The following is a 21,480-nucleotide window of genomic DNA, read 5'->3' on the forward strand; positions in this document are numbered from 1 at the left end:
CAAAATTTGTCTTCAATATATTTGCCACCTTGAGGCTGCAAAAGTTTTTCTTAAACTAAAAATCTTTTCTGTTATGGTTTTTTAAGAGCATGAAGAGACTATATACAATTGTATTTATTGCAAAGATGAGTTTGAAATAACATGCTATACAAATTATTGTTTGTATACTAATTAATAACAATATTACACATGGTCAGTCAATTTGTATTCAGAATCACATGGTCACAGTAAAGTGCCAATATTTGTCTTCAATTGATTACACCTTGAGGCTGCATAATTTTACTTTTTTTGCTTTGCTTGCTTTTTTAGTTTTTGTTGTTTTTCAAACTAGAAATCATTTCTTTGGTTTTTAATGCAACATTGTTTTTAACAATCTACTAACTAGGAGCATGAGTAGACTGGTATAAAGGTGTATTTATTTAACAATAATTTTGAAATAACATGTTTTACCAAATTATCTTTGTTTTATTTTATGTAAATAATAACATGTCATCACTTATTTCCAGGTTGTATGCCAAGATCACTTTGAGAAGACTTGCTTCAAGCCTGACTTGATAAACAGATTGTTAGGGGGGAAAGAGAAGCTACAGCTAAAAGATGATGCCTTTCCAACCCTTGTTGTTCACAGACCAAAACCAACAGATGGGTTGCGCGAGGAGCGTGTGAGGAAAAGGACACATAAAAAGGTATTTTTAAATTACTTGTGGTTATTACCTTTTTGAAAAATATGAGACTGGTAATTTTTGAGAAAACGATATAAGTACAATTTAACTACTTTTCTCACTATTCTTTTGTCTGTTTTACAGAAAATTCAGAAATTGATTGCAACAGTGTTTCAACTGAACACTAAGATTCTTATTCAATAAGTCATGATAATGGAAACTGCTCATGACAAAGAGAGTGATTCATTTTACAGTTAGCTATCATAGTATAATTTTAATATACAAAATATGAACTATGTTATACATGTTTGTGGTCCATCATAAGCAAGCTAATAAATTCCATGCAAAGCACCCTGCATCATTGTTGATTAATGACAGGGATATGTGTAAATGTGCTATAAAAAGATCTGATATCTTGAAAAGTCCTAATTACATTTGTCTCTTGCAAAGATCGCTGAGGCATTTTTTTTATTTCAGGGGTTAGTTATTTTGTTTGCATACAGTGTGAAATATTTATTACAAAAATAATTGCTCAACACTCGGGACAATTTGATAGGAGCAGTTCATTCATTAAACGTCAGAGCTTCTGTGGCTTCTTTGAAACCTGTATATTCTGGACTTGGAAACTGGCTTCGTATTGTACCCAAAACACATGCTGGAACCACTTTCCGGACACCTTTGCCAAGTCGTTCACCACTGTATGCCCAGGAGATGAAATTCCGGTAAGCTGCCAGTCTTGATTGGCTGGAAGATATGCATGTACTTTTGAAAATAATACTTAATTACGATAAATTTCTTATTAATATCAAATCGCATCAAAATTAATTCAAGTACTTTGCTGTAAGGTATGGAACACATTTCTAGAATTTCTGTAGGGGCTCTTAGTAGTGCCCCACGGATAAATTACCTGTGTGTACTTAGGGTAATATTTACTTAGGTCTACATATACTTTGACCTGGCACACAAAATGGGTTGTGAAACATGCTGGTCATCTCTTAATTGAATTCATAGAAATTTACATTATTTATTTTTCTCAAAAAATGTAGATTTAGATTTTCTAGATATTCTTGTGGTGGCTATTAGTAAAGTACTCGGAGAAAGCAAATCTCTAATTTGAAGACAAGTAAATAAAGTTATAATCTAACTGTAACACCTTAATTCTGAAGGGTATAGGTATTAGTAAGACTGCATTGATCAAGTTGTCTCAACAGTACAAAAAATATATGAAATAAAATGCACATTCGCAATGACAAAATTACCAAACGGTCTCAAATTTGATGAAAGATTATTTTTATTTGATGTACGCTTGGTAAACGTAAATTATGAAGTCAGTAGGCCTTGAAACCTACATGATGCTACTTGTATACTATTTATGTCAAACAATAACGTGAAGCCTACGTACCTGTTCGTCAAAGTATCGGGCGCTCTGCCGACCACACCCTTGTAAAGCATATGTTGTACGAACGACATGACGAGTACCGAATCTGTTAGACAGATCGTTCCAAAGTCCCAATGACGAGTGATGCACCCATCGGATACTCGCAGTTTTGAAAACAGAATGTCCCACTCCTCACAGCAAAAGCATTCACGAGATGTGGTCATGCTAATGCAATGGCCACACTGACACCAATCGGTGTTACCAAGCCGCTCGTCACGATCTGTTCGACTGTCTCCATCGCTATCGCTATCCGACAACTCAGCAGCTGGCTCCTCACCCTCCTCATATTCTGGTTCGAACATGTACGGTTGTGGAATTATGTGATTCGCCATATCGAAAATTGAACAATTTTGAAGGTTACGCAAAGGGTATATTTAGTCAAGGGAGATAAGTTTCCAGCGCATATGGGGAGGTAACTCTCCCGAGCTCCTCACACAAGACAATGATGTTTGAAGTTAGTTGGTGTGCTAGTGATGTCACAGGTATGTCAAACATGGCGACCTGCAGGGAATCGGAAATTGTGACGTTTCTCATCTAATATTTTTTATACCCGTATCCATACAAATGTGCAAGGTGTCTTAATACTGTTTATAGTGTGGTTGATTTCATATACTGAATGTTAATTTTTAGTGGAATATCCCTTTAAGGACCGCTAATTAAAGTGACCGATTCACCTCGTATGAACACAACGAACTCGTTGACCCTATTGTTTGTACACGAACATGTCGGACATCGGCAATTTCTATCTCGGCAGCATCTTTGATGTTTTTGAAGTAAAAAGCGAATGGTTTGAAAAGCGGCAGTATATTCAAAGCGGGTCCAGATCTACGTGTGTTGACGTCGACAACACACGTCGGCCCATACGTCCTAACCTGACCGCTTCCGTCCCGGCCGTAATGCCAAGTCCCATTCGTCACCACTCGCCTCTTTCCGTAACCTCCAAAAAAAGACTCGTCCCCCTATCGATGCTTGTTATGTGCGAAAATACGACAAAACCAATCAGAACGCGCGTAAATGACTGCGGTGCTTTGGTAAAAATAATCCCGAGTACTTAAATCGTTTATGGCATTATGTCATTGTTTAAAAAATCATGAAAAATATATATCGCCATATTGAAAGTACAAAGAACTTAGCTAACAGGATTCTGCTGCCTATTATGAAGTTTTTGATAAGAATCATGCGATTGACAGTGAGAGATTCAAATACACACACGTGCGTTTGTTGACATAATGACTCTCATGGGTCCAACTGAGGGTATTTCGGACGATCTTGCTGGCTTGCTATGGAGATTGTACGTGCGCTTCCAACAATTTTAGGAAATGTAATTATAAATCGCTACGAGTTTCCAAACAATAATATTAGACATATATCTGCATGTAACTAATCAACTTTAATCTTTAACATTGGGCATATATTTCACATCGCTGGGAATATTTTAGTCTGACTTTGTTTTTGGTCATTCATATATTTTTCAGCGAATTCATTTAAAATTCCATCTGGGGTATGACAGCAAGGTTACACGAATGTTCAGTTTGAGTTTCTGCTTTGGGATTTAATGCAGCTTTTATCAATTTTATTTACATATTTAATCAAACAAATCCCATTTGTGATAATCAAACCCTATTTAGAAATATAATTGGAAATATAAGGTGAGCATCTGGTAATAATTACGTCAGAATAAGTCTGTAACAAATAGGTTTTTCTCCTTTTAGTTGTTTCAAAAAAGTTTAATTCTTAAAAACATAAACAGCAATACAATGTATGATTACATCAGCGATATTAAGTACCATTGGAATCAAACAAGAATAGAGTTATCGTTCCTGTTTAAAGTAGTTCTGTTGTTCATGCGCCAATATGAAATCTTTCCTGAGGGGCACGAGTCGCTATTCGGCTTCTCCCGGAATAACACGAGTTGGTCACGAATGGCCCAGTCCTTCCACTTCCATTGTCCGTGTGTCCCACATAAAACGTGGCATGTCAGGTCTTTTCCAAATTGGGAATAGTAGGGTGGTTATCAACAATTATTTCCGTGAATAAAGTTAGCGGCGACTAAACTTGCATTTGGGCGAGTCGATTGTCATACAGTAGGGGAGATCAATAATTAGCTCGAGAAAAATCAAATAATTGTACTTGCTCACAGTATAAACTGTCTTTTTTTTTATTTATGTATGCTACTTCTTACAAATACAAGCATACTGGTTCCTGAAATATAGCATTTATGTTGTTGAAAATGTCTTATTTTGTTCATTACACAACCTGTCCCGCAACGGGACGATTCCAAGCGATTTCCAGGAAAAAGGCCCCTTTGCGCCTAGTGTTCTTGCGCGCCAAACAGTTCGGTTTTAAAACGCTTATCAGTCGTGCTAGAATGAAGATAAAGCTACTGTTTTCAATTTTACGGTCCTTTATCGTTGATTTAAGATCGCTGAAAGTTTAATTTAAAACAGAACGCGTTACATTTAGTGGACTTAAATCAACGATAAAGGACAGCAAAATTAATAGCTTTATCTTCTAATTACTGAAATTTTCAGTAATTATACATATTTAATGATTATACATATTTCCTGTAACATATATAGATTGACACTCGCGTAACCTTGATTCGTGGATGGGAAGTGCGGCGAAATTCATATTTTAAATGCATGATTTCATTTTGTATACGCAATGATTATTTTATTCAATGATTCAGGAACTTGAAAATGCCTAATATTCCACTCGTGGATATAACGTTTGTTTACGGAAGCCATTTTGCTATCATCACTCATTCGTGTGCCCACAAAATGTGACGTCACCTTGTTTCGTGGATGACGTAGTCGGGCACTTATACCACTATGTACGACATCCCACTGCAGTAAGTATTGACACCAAGGAAAGCAGACACCGAGAAGTGAGGTTGGAGCTAGCGGTATCTTTTTTACTTGACATTTTGTAAAAATAAAATTTGGTGATGGTGGTATTAGTGATCTGGGGCTATTTATCTCAGTGCTGGACAATTATATTTAGTGTACTTGCGTGTAATGCAGAGATTCGGATTTTTTTTTCTGAGCGAGACTTAATTTACGAGCTAGCATGATTATTTCCGCGATCCACGAATCAAGGTTATCAACGAATTTATGTTACGGTTCTGTAAATAATGAATTCGTCAAGTTTCATATTTCTGGCATTTTCGTAACTTACCACCAGGCAGCAAATTAAACGGAATTTTTTACAGCCTTTGATAACTTAGAAGTCGACTTGAAGGGGGGCTAAAGGCAGAAACTGCCATTGAGCCAGTTGAACAGCCAGTTCATTGCCATCCGTGTATAACTGATACAGGAATATGAGTTCAATGATATATTGATCTTCCACCATTCATTGCCCTAGGATGGATCTATATTGATTGGAATCCTTAGCATTGTTGATAGTATGCTCAGCAATCAATAGTTTCAAAATTTGCAAAAGGTTCGAATTACTACATATGTTATGCAAATTCCCAAAGCAACAACTTCAGATTAGTTACTTTCCTTTGAGTTAAGTAACAACAGGGTGAAAAACGGAAGACTTTTATGAATACTTACTTCATATCACAATCATAAATATGAAGACTTAGTGTTAGTTTCTGCAGTATTATTGCAAAAGTAGGCAACTATCAGAATTCAATTTCAATAGTGAGGGCAGCTGTTGCAATATAACTGTAATAGCGAACATACCGCTACATGTGCATACACTGATTATTGCTGACAACCAGTGGAATGAGTGAGGTTAATTTTACGCCGCACTCAACATTATTCCCGCTATATACCGGCGGTCTGTAAATATTAGAGTCTGGCCCAGACAATCCAGTGATCAACAGCATGCGCATCGATCTACGCAACTGGGATACGTGTCAAAAAAGTCAGCGAGCCTCACAACCCGATACCGTTAGTCGCCTCTTTCGATATGCATGGGTTACTGAAGGTTAATTCTAAACCGGATCCTCACAGATCATCAATGGAATGAAAATCTACATGATCACAATATGAAAGGAAATGTTATGAAGGGAGGCAGAGAGAATTTCATGTTTAATGGTGTTGAAGTGTCTATTTATAACTTTAACCAGGCAGCATTGGATGTCTTACTTTCAAGTTTTTGTTTGACAATTGATAATGGGTTTCATTACCAATCTTACCACATTTTTCTGAATGAACAATTTTCTATCACTGTTTCCATTTCATGTACACCAGAAGATGACTTTCTGAGGTTAATATCTTGTGATCCCTGAGGGGACTAAGTTTCCTCTTGCGTGGTTTTTTCCACTTTCTAGGTTGGGATGCGCATGATGTTGTACCCGCTTTCCTCCTTGTCGTCACATCAACTAAACAGTGGCACAGTACCGCAATGTGATTACCCTGAAATATAAATCTCAAAATTGTGTATACATCATGATTATTTGAAGTTGTGTCTTCATACCATTTAACACTAAAGATCTTTTTCTCATGCTTATTATGAGTATTTATGACATATTATATATAGACTGGTGCCAGTTATATTGGGCCACTTGACGTAATTCCCATATAGTATAGGGTGGATCTTGGTAAAATTTGACAAGCAAATGTGAAATCATCTCTCCTCTGCGCTCATAATGTCAGTTAAATTTTCCGACCATTATTTAACTAATGACATCACAGTTATCACCTTACCTATGGTTCCACAATGCACAATCCCATAGGCCGCCATGTTAAAGGAGTTCACGGCACTGTACACATGTTGATAAACTGTTGCCATTCCTTAAATAGGCAACGGAAAATTCAACAGAAACGATGTGATTGTGGGTAAGATGATTCCTCACAAATGTGCAACATGTGCCTTGCAATTGGATCTTACAAAAATTAAATTCATGAAAATTATTTATGCTACACAAAATTAACAAGGATATGGAAATTACGTCAAGTGGCCCAATATAACTGGCACGGGTCTGTATATCATGGGCACTCTAAACGTTTGTTTGCCTTGAGATTTATATCTCCGTGTGGGATGTGGCCGAATCTCTTTTTGGAGGGAGCAAAAATTTAAATAAGAAAAATGCCGAAAAGGACCACTTGCCCAGCTGCACAAGTGCAGTCTGCAGAGTGAATCTTGCCTGTAACCTTGGACAAACAAATCCATAGTGTAGTCTAGGCATTCCTTCTTGTTGCTTATAGGCAGTGCTGGTATAACTTTGCATCGAACGATAGCATGGCTACATACGCCTGGGACAGGGTGAAACACAAGTGAGTGAACATGCCTGTCTTCCAAATATATGAAAGACTTAAGCCGGGTTCCATGTGCTCGCAGTGTGTTGCATATACAACGCTTTATACTAAAATATACTCATGCCAATAATGGTTGTCACCCCCTTCAATTTTTTTAATTAAAGACGGGTTGTGTGAAGGGTGGGGAGGGGGTTGACAACCATTATTGGCATGAGTATAGTAATAGCGGTTTCCATGCACGCGTGATACGTAGTGCGTGAATTTGCGTACGCTCAAAAAGTGTCCGAATACGCACCACGCAGCTATACGGAGGCCGGAAGTGGGGATGCGGAAGGCGTTTTCTCATTCAGACTCATATTGATTTTCTGTAGGTATGGACAACAGATTTTCGAATTGTGGAACTGTTTCGAGTGTAGTTGCAATTCTTTAATGAGAAAGCGTTCGCTCGTCACACAGAAAACCCAGGTTCGATTGCCCACATGGGTACAATGCGTGAAGGCCATTTCTGGTGACCTCGGTCAGCAACCTATCAACAGACGCCATTGTTGCCAAGTACGTACCGGAAGTTGAAGGTCTTTTGCGCCGGAGTAAATAGGAAGGGAGATAACTCAAGTTTTCAGAGAGGCCAACTATGGCCAAGTCACACTAATGCTAACATCTTTGTGGCATTCATATTGAAGATTAATTTCCTTGAAATCAATGTGCCTATACTTTTAATGGGTAGCCAGTTCTATAATTTCTCATCGTAATTAGCATTGATTTAAAACTATAACACAAAAGCAGTGTTGGTTCAGGAATTTTCTTAATCGGACACAATTCTGCTCAGTAAAAACACACATCATCTCGAGGAGCTCTCTCTTCACCGTCATTGATCCGATTCTACTCTCTCAGATGTTCTCATACGAGTCAACCATTGCTATGCTTCATGACAGCAAGGAAAGGTATTACATACAAATGCTGAATTAAATTTATAAAAAAAGATTTTATCTATTCATAATGTTATTGCATGAAATATGTCAGCAGTCTGTAAATAATCTAATCTGGACCAGATAATCTAGTGATCAACGGCGTGAGCATCGATCTCTGCAACTGGGATACGATGTCATCCAAGTCAGCGACTATATAGCAATGTGGAAGGAGAGTATGGAAGGTTTTCAAGTTCTGCTCCAGAAAGGAGGACTACCACCAATTTCAGTCAAAGTCCCAACTTGTTGCCATGGAAAAGATGTTATTCAGAAATCTAAAACTACCAAAAGGCACCAGTTCACCACCACCATCTGCCAAGTTTGGTGAAGAAATATTGAACAGTTTTAAAGTTCTGCTTCGGAAAAGAGTACCAACACCAATTTCAGTCGATGTCAAAGTTGTTGCCACGGAAACGTAAAAAATGTTTTGTTCAGAAATCCAAAAGGTACCAGTTCACCACCAGACCTATCTATGTCCCAAGTTTTGTGAAGAAATATCGAACGGAATTCCTTGGACTTAAAACGTTTATGAATGCAAACTTGACCTCGCCACTATATGGCCTGAATAAATATACTAAACAAAGGACCCACGTGCTTGGACTCGTCTGGGTGGTAATAGATTTCGACAAAGTTCCCCACGGACAACTTATTAGCATTGGATGATGGAACCAGAAGGACCATACATCCGTGGTAACAGGTCAAACTTCTGCAGGAAGATAAGGACGTGCTTTTTGACTTCACCATTCAATATGAACCCAACTTGCTGAATCAATACAAGCGTAGCCACTGTAACGGTCGACGGGGTGGCTGGAGAGGTATGTACTACGACAATGTGGGTATATGGATCACTCTCTTCCAGCCACGGCAACACAACAGTCTTAACTAGTAAATAATTTCACAAGTCATAAAAGTTACCAACAGTAAAATTTATTATATACAATAGCAAACTTCTAACAGTAAAGACAATATGCAATCACGCCACCTAAAGCGTTACTCTACATGTTATAAGGTACAGTACAATTATATATAGTTACAAGTCAACACCAAAGTCGCTACATAAAATTACGCCACATCAGGTAGACTGATGGAACGAGGTTAAGAGAAGGCTTGGATCTGTTTTACATACTAATTCCAACCGTATGAGCTCTCGTAATCTTAAGATCACGATAAACTATATGTTGCAGTGCACGGGCACGGAACAACACTACATGGACAGTGTAACTGATACCCCGGGAATTAGTATACGCAAAATACGTCATAAATAGTAGAGGTATTTATATAGGGTAATTATTATCGATTACCCTGTACATTACAATATCCCCTCTTTTATTTTTAAATCGTCTCGATTTACTGACTTAAGATGTAAAGTATTTGAGAAGAGGAAATACATATACAACGGTATGGTAATTATGATATATACAGTACATTCATACAGATAATAATACTGGCATAATGTGGAATTCATATAGCATATAATCACGAAAACTTACCTACTTACCATTCCCAAGAATTATACACAATCATCACAAATATACATATATCTTCCACAGTTCCAGACTTAATACAGTTCAAAATAGTAAGGTCCACCCAGTTCAGCAGAAATCCAGAGAGATCCACAGATAGTTCCAGAGATCCACAGATAGTTCCAGAGTTGCGAAGTATAACGGCAGCTTACTTGGTCATTATTCGGATGTAGGCATCAGCTTGTCTGTGCAAAGTGCTCATTGTCTGTCCTCTGCCTCGTGAAGGACAGCCAGAGCTTCTCTGCCAGACCGGATGAAATCATCCAGTTTTGGTCTGGTCAGAGGAATGTCGAAGGTGGTAGGCCAGCTCGGAACTGACCTGGCTATCTGTCTCTCCAGCTGGGAAACCTGACATTTCAGGGCCTGTATCTCAAGCTGGGCCCGATCATAGGCCAGTTCCCACTGGTTAGGAATAACCTCACCAACGGAAACTGGACTACTCTCCTTCTCAGTCGGCACAGGAGCGGACTGGACATCTACTGGTTCTGCTGGTAACTCCTGTGTTGATTGGGGAGGTGCCGGTGTAAATTTGGCTGCCTTCTTTGACTTCCGAGCCCGGAAGGTCCATTTTCCTGGGTCCATGAACCCCTTGTTCGTTGCCACAGTTGTCCTAGCCTCCCTGCAAGCCTGTATCATGTTCTTTGGGTTGGCCCACTTGCTGGTGTGATGCCTCATATAGTGCCGGGTCAAGTCCGGGAACATATGGTAGGTCGCTCGGCAATCCAGGACAGGACAATGGAAGATGGTCAACTGGGGCCTATGTCTCATTGTCCAGTGGTGCTGAAATGCCGGAAAGTGTGTGAATATGCTTCTCTCCGGACATGCCGGGCAATCCATTCCAGACTGGAAATGTATATCCTGCTCTGCTTCTGCCGGAAGGTCCATATGGATGTTAGTGTCTCATCCAGGATGAGCACCTCCTCCCCTGAGGAGGGTGAGGTGACAGATTTTTCGGTCCTGAAGATTAGAATTTACATATTACATAGTAGGTAGGATGATATAATATAAAAAATGTTTGTTATGAACGGGGCAACAAGAGAGAGATCCATTCCCCATGTTATTCCAACAACAACATGTCTTTTAGGCTTTTAGGGTACTAATGGTTGATCCACCATCTACAATTTAGTCTCGCTATTAAGCCTATGAACCAGTCATTCTATTTCCTCAATCAACTAATTTCTATCAGACAGCGTCCAACACGCCTAAATTTTAAATCTTGATAGATTTCTAGATGAATATACAGAATTCATTCGTGACGTCAGCAATTCATATCTTCTCTTAAGTTTACACCCCACTATTATCAAATGAGTATAATGTTTTTATCTCTGAGTGTTTCAGGACAGTTGGCCATAGAGGCAGTGAACTCAAGCATTCTGCTTGGAATGGAACCAGTTTGGTGGGTCCTTCCCTAGGTATGGCAGTAGACGGTCTACATGAACCACCCGGGGAGAATTGTTGATGTCGTTTTGAATGCGGTAGGTGATGTCATCAATCACCTTGGTGACAACCCAACCTTTCGACCATTTTGGAGTCAGTTTATAACCTAACTTGGTACTTTTGTGGGGGTTATACAACCACACAGGTTGACCAACTTTAAGTCGTGACTCTCTTGTTCCAACATCATAACGCTTCTTTCGCACCTCTGAAGAGCGCTTAAGTGCTTTCCGTGCCGATTCGAAAGCTTTTTCCAACTGCTGCTTGACCTCATCTACATACTCATCCCTGGTGAGCTGCTGGTCATTAGGATCCCCAGTAACCAGGTGGAAGGGCATGCGCACTTGCTTACCTAACATGAGTTTGTTTGGGGTTTGGCCAGTTGACTCATGCTTTGAGCTTCCAAACTCTGCCACCATAAAACTGTAACGGTCGACGGGATGGCTGGAGAGGTATGTACTACGACAATGTGGGTATGTGGATCACTCTCTTCCAGCCACGGCAACACAACAGTTTTAACTAGTAAATAATTTCACAAGTCATAAAAGTTACCAACAGCAAAATTTATTATATACAATAGCAAACTTCTAACTGTAAAGACAATATGAAATCACGCCGCCCAAAGCGTTACTCTACAAGTTATAAGATGTACAGTACGATTATATATAGTTTCAACGGTAGAAAGATTTTACATGCGCTTCATTGAGTAGAGTGCCTCCGGCAAGCCGGGTGTAAACTTACAGGTTATTCTTCCCTACGATGGAGATGCAACCATCCAACTCTCAGTGATTCGTCTATCTCTTTCAACCGTTACGCGAAGAATCCTTCGTCTCCGTTATTTCTATTGTGACGTAAAATCCTAGATACGAAACCTTCTAAAACACCTCGCTATGAAGTCACAACATGGCGGCGCCCATGTCGGAACGTAGCTTACCTGAGGCAGCACAAGTCAACACCAAAGTCGCTACATGAATTACGCCACATCAGGTAGACTGATGGAATGAGGTTAAGAGAAGGCTTGGATCTGTTTTACATACTAATTCCAACGGTATGAGCTCTCGTAATCTTAAGATCACGGCAAACTATATGTTGCAAGGCACTGGCACGGAACAACACTAAATGGACAGTGTAACTGATACCCCGGGAATTAGTATACGCAAAATACGTCATAAATAGTAAAGATATTTATATAGGGTAATTATTATCGATTACCCTGTACATTACACCACCATTTCTCTTCTCAACCGGCACCATAAGTGGATTCAGTTAAGAGGGTGGGGTCAGGGACAGTGTCATAATGAGACGTCCAAAGAGGAAGATCAGTTCCCAGAAAACTGTCTGCCCTTGTGGCATGGTGGGCACAATAGCTATCCGTGTGCCACTAATGTCTACCCTAAATGTTTCCATGATGGCCAAGACAAGCACCACTTTGACTTAGACATTTGAACGTGTCACAAAAGAGATCAGGGATTACAGAAAGACAACTAAACCAAATTTGACAATGTCCATATTCAGGCCTTTCTTTAGAAAGTCGGGATCCATTTCGACCCCAGAGACAAAACAAATATACGCATATGTTGTCAAGCGGTTCCAAAGTACCCGAAAACTGTATGTGGCGATATTTTAAGACACTTGAATTGGAACACTACAATACCGCCTGGTTTAAAAGCAACTGATCCGTGGTTGTCTACCCCAACACTACCCACGACGACTTGTCATGGGCCATTTGTACATGATACCGATGTCACAAGGCCCATGTCTGGCGTCCCCGCCGTGATATTGCTAGAATATTGCTAAAAGCGGCGTAAATCACAACTCACACACCGATATCACAAGACTAGTTGACCAGACTGACTGATGTGCAGTGGCGGTGACCTTGGGCTGGAAATACAGGAATAAACCAACCAACCAACACCCGCTCTTGTCAAGTTAAAGGTGTACCTTTTGGGATCTTGTGTATTTGCCTATTTGGACCGCACTTTGGAAAGTCTACGACTCCACGCAATGACCCATGGTAGCTTACCCATGTTTTCATCTAGATTTGGTTTGATAGTTGATAAATTGCTATGATACATCTATAGTGGTAACTTAAGGACGTGACTAACAGGTTGCTGTATTTACTTCCCACTTACAGGTTCATTTCTTTCTGTTAATCGTTCGTTCAGTCAGCATGAGTTTAGTTTTACGCCGCTGTTAGCAACATTCCAGCAATATCAAGGCGGGTGACACCAGAAATGGGCTTCACGCATTGTACCCATATGGGGAATCGAACCCGGGTCTTCAGGGTGACGAGTCAACACTGCAGGAATACTGCACGACACGGAGGGTAATGTCACCATTAGAAAGTTGAAAGTGTAACTTTCGTTTTGTGTCAGTCTGAATCTATATGAATCGGACGAGGTGTTTTCACAGGTCATTTTTATTCTATTTGATTTTATTATTCTCTGAGAGAAGATATGAGACGTTTCCGCGAACAGTATTCGAGCCATTGAACACGTATCACCTCATTAGCATATTTTGTACTGTGTGCGAACGACTGCTTGTGTAACGTTTTTTCTACAGTGTGTCAAGTACTGTATACAAATACTAATCTGTACTACGTCCTGCACGTCCGCCCGGAGAGCAGATGGTCGCGGGTTCAATCCCCGACCGCGTCATACCAAATGACGTTAAAATATGGTACTTGTTGGTCCCTGCCTGGCGCTCGGCATTCATGGGTACAACAAGGACCTGTCGGCTCGGAGTCAGTATAATGTGTCTGAGTTGGGTATTCATGCTTCACTGCGGCATGGTATCTCAGTGGGCTAGCACTATAAAACCAGCTTCAGTCTGGGCTAGTACAAGCAGCTGCACAGACACATACACACGCATGCACGTCGTTATATGAGCGAAATATTCTCAAGCACGACGTTAAACCCAATTTCACCTCACCTCACCTCACGTCCTGCAAATCTGGGACAGAGAAGACAGTTCCTTCTATCATGGGACAACACCCTGGCTCACGTGTAAGCAGGTGGTGGGATAGCCAGTTTTTAGGCGTTCCCTCGTTCAATTCCCCTCATGGTCAAGGTTTCGAAAGGCTATTTCTGGTTTCCACCGGTCGCGGTATTGTTAGAGTATTGATACAAACGGCGTACAATCACACTCACTCCATAACGCACTCATAATTATAGCCGCGAGGTCGCTACAAAGTCCTAATGGATCAATAACACTTTCGACATATCTTCGCACGTACCGTACATTACATAACTTTGAACACATGCAACAGAAAAACATTCTAATGTTACTATATGTATTTCACTGTGCGAATTTTTACCACGAGCGGTGTAGTATCTTGTCATACTCCCTGTGAGCCATAGCGCCCTATATCAATTTTCACCAGCACCGACGTCGTCGTCGCCGCTGCCGTTATCATCATCGTCGTCATCAAAATTCTTGTTACTGTTATTATTATTATAATCATTATTATTACTCACACTCTCTGTTACAGAAGATTTTACATAACCACTTGACCAGGATATTCCACAGATCCACTGTGACCAGGTACCTATTGTCATTGGGAAGTCGTATTGCATATATTGACGTCTCACAAGATAAACATTGACGTTGATTCGCGACCCACGCCGGACGTTCCTCCTGTCTCACGTCATGAGACTCAGCGTCGGCAGAAAACGATTGTGATACCTGAGTGTTTATATCATCTGGTGATCTGTTCAGTAAATATATTAAATATCTGGGTGTACATTCAGTACTAAGAGATCACGACGTGATACTTAACATAAGTATCCTAAATACAAGCACGACATTGTTCAGCGCGTCTCTTATACTTGAGTTTATGTGAAGACGTTGTGATAACAAACGAGTCTGGATAAGGCAATCTTGTGATTGATATAGAGACACAGTTCACGCTGTCGGGCGTCGATAATAGTGATAGCATAATGGTTTAAGCGTTCGCTCGTCACTCCAAACCCGGTTTCGATTCACCACATGGGTAAAATGTGTGAAGCCCGTTCTGGTGTCCCCTGCCGTGATACTGCTGGAATATTGTTAAAAGCTAAAACCAACTCACTCGATGACACGCAATTCTTAGTATTTGCTGCGTACAGATTAAATCCCGTGTCTTAAAGAACATGCAGTTACTAAGCCTGGTAATGTGACAAAGTGTACGTCTCACACCTTTGTCCTTTCGAGGCATAGTTAACGAGCTGTTTGTACAGTAATCTCTCTTGAAAGATGGTTGGTGTATGACGTGAAATTTGCATGCGTACGACTTTCATTTTCAAAGATGAAAAAGAGGCTAGAAACAAACACTAACAACTGTGTGATGCAAAATGACTGTCAAAATTAATGGTCTACGGTGATTTATCTTTCTGTTTGAAAACCGTCAAAATCACGAATGACACACCATGCACGTGCATGGTGCGTTTATTAGATGTCTGTATTTGAAATATTTGTTAACGCTTATAATTCTTATCCAAATTGAAAGTTCATGTCCCCTACTTTTTTTAAAGAGTATATATGGAGTATTGGGGTAGTCTAGTGGTTAAAGCGTTCGCTCGTCACGTTGAAGAACCGGGTTCGATTCTTCACATGGGTACAATGTGTGAAACCCATTTCTGGTGTCCCCAGCCGTGATATTGCTGGAATATTGGTTAAAGAGGCGTAAAGCTAAACTCTCAATCTTACATTATATTACCTCTGAATTTGTACTGCCACACAATTTTGTACTGCCGTACTAGCTCTTTACTGATTTGTATTAATTTGTGAACTTAGTTAATTTTAGTAAGTACAACACATTTTTTTATGTTTTTTGGTTTCATGCTTAGTTCTTTTACGTACAGATTCCGGTTTAGCGTTTTAGTTTCAGTGAGTGAGTGAGTTAAATTTTACGCTGCTTTTAGCAATATTCCAGCAATATCAGGGAAGGGGATACCAGAAATGGTGTCCATACTTTGTGCCCATGTGGTGAATCGAACCCAAGTTGCTGCCTTTTGGGGTTTGAGACGAATTTCACCATGAAGAACGTGAAATCTTCTTTTCATCTGTCCTATGCCTCGTTCCACTACACATCTAGTTGCCTTGTGTGCACTGAAATATTTTATATTACATATAAAAATGTAGAAAAATCTGTGACATCATTTGAATTTTAGAATATTTAATAATATTTGATGACAAACAAATTTTTTTAAATATTTTTAATATTATCATTAATCAAATTTGTCAAATATTACAGGTATAATTTAAAATATTATTTAAGAAAAATATCTATATTGAGCTATCAAAATAAAATTAATTTTATCATGGATGATAACATTCACAAAGTAAATATTTTGAAGGGTTTTGATTTATTTTATACATAAATAAACATCACAGTAATGTAGAGGTTTGTTAATTGTTATAACTATATCATAATAATATTATTTACTATATACATGATAATTAATTATATAAACTTATATACTTGCATTATCTTTATAAGGATTTGTTACGTTCCAGTATAATACAATGTTTTTAGGTATCCCGTTTGCCAAGGGAAGTCACTGTCATTTCTTCATGTTACAAGTTTTCATAATATTTACTTGTTATATCTTGTCTGTTGTCCAGCCTGTGGGTGAATAAATGGTGTCAAAAGCCACCTGCGACAGGGGTAACCACTGTCTCCTAGCAAGTGGCAACCATTAGGTATGATCCCATGTTCAAACAATACTTTCACACCACTTTCGTTCAGGATACGTGCGTCATGTGTAGCACCCGGTCACTTCGCAACTGTGTCAGGGATTCTCTCGTCGGAATCAAAAACCACTTGAACATTTCACGAATGGAAGCTCTTCCTGTTTACATACTCATTCTCTTGTTCAGTTGGTGCAATTATCTTCACATGGGTGCCGTCTATAACCCCAGGGACACCCTGGAATCCGCTAATAACATAAAACGCGTTGATGGCGCTGTATTTCTTGATGATTTATAGGCATTCTTATGAAACGGCCAATAAGTTGTGGTGTACAAAATGCATTGAAAGTCTCTGTGATGACATTGCTAACAGAGGCTTGACTTATTCCAAAGTCATCTCCGTTCCAAAGTTGCATTTTTCCTGTGGCAAGGTACCGAAGGGTAATTGCAACTTTGCTGTCTATGGCCATATTCCGCTTGGTTGGAGAGGTTAGCTTATTTCTTACCAAATCAATCACAAACCTCATGCCACCACTATCCGGTACGGGAATATCAATTCAGTATCATTATACTCATTAAATACATCTTTTCGTGGTCTAAAAACACTCTGGTGGTGACGCCGAGCAGCCGGTTTTTTTTCAGAAAATTCTTCACCTGCTAGGAGTGCATGCTGAGGACTCCTAACCCTTTGTAAAGTTAAGAGTAATTCTAATAGTAAAATCACTTTATTAATTTGACTTAAGAAAAAAATCTTACATTTAAGATTAAAAATTGATTTATTCTAAGAATTAGCCAGAGTTAAGAAATATGTTTCACTCTTAGAATCTATATTAATACGGCTTCTGGTCTCCTGGTTGCAAAAAGACCAAAATGCAGCTGCCAGATTGGTCTGCAGAACCACCAAACACAGCCACATCTCCCCAATCCTCATGCGTCTGCACTGGTTACTACCCCCAGCCAGGATAGAATACAAGATACTTAACATGACTTATAGATGTCTTAACAATGCAGCTCCATCCTATCTCTCTAGTCTTGTCAGAGAGTACGTTCCAACTGAGATCAGCCAATCAGTCGCTGCTCATCGTCCCAAATGCACGTCTGAAGACATACGGACATCGACGTTTTTCCTACTTGTCAGCTATCCTCTGGAACAATCTGCATGTGTCTCTCAAAGAATCCCCCTCAATAGCCAGCTCCCAGTCTAACTTAAAAACTTTCCTGTTCAAGAAGCACTATGACATATAAATGAACTCCCTGTTGTGAATATGTATATATGTTAGCGCCATGAGCAACCACTTGTTAGGATATAGTGCGCTATACAAATGGACTTATGTCAAAACCCTGGACGACACATGTGGACCAATGCATAACCATGGTTGACGAATGGTAACGCGTGTTAACTGCGTTACGTATGCCTCGCTTCCTACTGAAGCTCTTATGCAACTTCCAAGTGACACTATGGGTAAAGTTTCATGTCATCATATTTGATTAATTTCTCAGTGAAACGATCCAAATACACATCCAGTCCTTATAATTAGTTTGTAAAACAAAAGCAACGTGTTGTCGACTTTGATTGATTAAAACAATTAGATAACTTAAAGTCGACATAAATGACGAGATTCATAAAAGTGTGTGACGTAGGTTTACATACTTTAACGTGATATGAATAAGGTAATGCTTAATCATATGAGAGCTAAGTCCTAAAGACGTGCCACTCGAGGCAAGAAGCGAAAGAACTGATCTGTCACACTGTTACAAACGGGAACACATATACCAGGGCTGATGCAAATGACATGGACAGAAAACGACAACATTCAAACATTAGTTATCTGTGAATGTGACGACACAGTCCTTTAGAAGTGAAGCAGACCTTTGTGGAACCGGGGCGAGCGAGTGTGTGCATTAAATTTTGTTGTTTCATTCCTTCTCGGACGTCGACCTCGAGAGGTGCTTTGGCAGATGAATATGCATGAAGGTCGCTTAAAAAGTGGGCGTGTAATGTGAGCTACCACCAAGAGGCTTAAAAGTAGTCATCGAGCGCATATATTGAGCGCAGCTTATTTTCTATAAAAAAAGGTATACAGTATCATTTTATTTGTATAATCATTATTTTTTCGAAATATCTGGCCTAATTTTTATGCAGTTACAGAATGGTGCAGTGTGCAGAAAGGGAATTCGTCATGACCTACTAATGACATGTGTTACCTTAAGTCTTCCAGCCTGTCATTATCGCTCGATAGCTTCCTCCAAAACAAGCTTGACCTTTAAGGTCACCGATATATGCTGGATATGCTGTTCACTCGAACTGGAATGTACCCTGGTGGTTAAAGTGTTAACCTGGTTGTTAAAGTGTTAACCTGGTGGTTAAAGTGTTCACCTGGTGGTTAAAGTGTTTGCTCATGACGTCGAAGACCCAGGTTCGATTCACACATGGGTCCATGCTTGAACCGATTTCTGGTGTTCCCAGCGTTGATATTGCTGGAATATTGGTAAATGCAGCGTAAAGTTATGATCACTGACATTGGAGAGAAACACGTTAGGTGACATTTTTTTACAAAGGGAAAAAATATTTTATTAGTCATATAAAGCGTGTAAATGACAGGGGTGTGAGCTCGGTGCACGATCATTATTTGACAGACAACGAAACTGTAACGAGTCCAAGTCTATAGTTCTTTATAATGATCTCCTGCACACTAAGGACTGGATTTCATAACTCTTTGAGCATACAATGTTCTAGTGCTGGAATTCACACCACAACGTTCGCTTGTCCACGAAGCAAAAGGTGGACATCCTGTCATGGTAGGGACCTAGTCTTTGAGATCACCCTTCTTCTTGCTTCCTAAACGCTGAACATTTTAAACGATGCAATAATCTTTCCTAACACATAAAGACTTGGTTATAAAATAATCTAACTTCACTTAAAATAGTTTTGTACAAAAATAATTCGATGTAAATATATTCGGATCTTCTTCAACCTTCAACAACAGGTGCTGCTTCAGCTTATGTTCATTGTAGTTTGGACGGTATTTTGTGATGATGTATGTTGTAGGTGATTTAATTACATTTTCAATTTACTGAGGAGGCCTGATGGAAAACAAGCTAAATCACAAAGAGTCATTAGCATCGGCAGTGACTACCTGTAACCTGAGTCCAGTGATATTTATGTGTAGTAACGGCTATATCCCACTCCGAATATACACAGTACTGCTAGTATCCATGGTGATCCTTCTTTTATCCCTCCTGCTCCACTGGCCGGACAGCTGGGCTTCTCCTCTTCCTCCTCCTCCCCCGTGTACTCCCAGTTCCCACAACGGGGGAAGTGTTTAGGGGGTCGGGGCATCTGGTTCAGCTCCCCCACCTGTATGATGAGAGCCATCCCGATTGCCACGTGGAAGTCGATGTGACAGTGCAGCAGCCAGAAACCTGAATAACAGAAATAGAGATTGACACGTGGAAGTCGGTGTGGCAGTGCAGCAGCCAGAAACCTGAATAACAGAAGTAGAGATTGAAACGTGGAAGTCGATGTGGCAGTGCATCAACCAGAAACCTGAATAACAGAAATAGAGATTGACACGTGGAAGTCGGTGTGGCAGTGCAGCAGCCAGAAACCTGAATAACAGAAGTAGAGATTGAAACGTGGAAGTCGATGTGGCAGTGCATCAGCCAGAAACCTGAATAACAGAAAGAGAGAATGACACGTGGATGTCGATGTGGCAGTGCAGCAACCAGAAACCTGAATATCAGAAATAGAGATTGACAAGTGGATGTCGATGTGGCAGTGCATCAGCCAGAAACCTGAATAACAGAAATAGAGATTGACACGTGGAAGTCAATGTGGCAGTGCAGCAGCCAGAAACCTGAATAACAGAAGTAGAGATTGACACGTGGAAGTCGATGTGGCAGTGTAGCAACCAGAAACCTGAATATCAGAAATAGAGATTGACACGTGGATGTCGATGTGGCAGTGCAGCAGCCAGAAAACTGAATAACAAAAATAGAGAATGACACGTGGAAGTCGATGTGGCAGTGCATCAGCCAGAAACCTGAAAACCAGAAATAGAGAATGACACGTGGAAGTCGATGTGGCAGTGCAGCAGCCAGAAAACTGAATAACAGAAATAGAGATTGACACGTGGAAGTCGGTGTGGCAGTGCAGCAGCCAGAAACCTGAATAACAGAAGTAAAGATTGAAACGTGGAAGTCGATGTGGCAGTGCAGCAGCCAGAAACCTGAATAACAGAAATAGAGAATGACACGTGGAAGTCGGTGTGCCAGTGCAGCAACCAGAAACCTGAATATCAGAAATAGAGATTGACACGTGGATGTCGATGTGGCAGTGCATCAGCCAGAAACCTGAATAACAGAAATAGAGATTGACACGTGGAAGTCGGTGTGGCAGTGCAGCAGCCAGAAAACTGAATAACAGAAATAGAGAATGACACGTGGAAGTCGATGTGGCAGTGCAGCAGCCAGAAACCTGAAAACCAGAAATAGAGAATGACACGTGGAAGTCGATGTGGCAGTGCAGCAGCCAGAAAACTGAATAACAGAAATAGAGATTGACACGTGGAAGTCGGA

General features: G+C 40.0%; 1 protein-coding gene across 2 annotated transcripts in view; it reads right to left on the reverse strand.

Moving 5' to 3' along the window:
* Window positions 1–19,494: 19,494 nt before the first annotated feature.
* LOC124258431 (laccase-1-like) overlaps window positions 19,495–21,480 on the reverse strand; it is a 35,080-nt gene continuing 33,094 nt past the window's right edge. For both annotated transcript variants that reach the window (XM_046692531.1, XM_046692536.1), the window contains one exon: window positions 19,495–20,325. In XM_046692531.1, coding sequence (XP_046548487.1) covers window positions 20,063–20,325 — 263 coding nt within the window. In that variant the 3' untranslated portion in view covers window positions 19,495–20,062. The remainder of the gene's footprint in view (window positions 20,326–21,480) is intronic.

This window comes from Haliotis rubra, unplaced genomic scaffold, assembly GCF_003918875.1.
Source record: "Haliotis rubra isolate DU_JTF1 unplaced genomic scaffold, ASM391887v1 Scf1173, whole genome shotgun sequence".
Lineage (NCBI taxonomy): Eukaryota > Metazoa > Mollusca > Gastropoda > Lepetellida > Haliotidae > Haliotis > Haliotis rubra.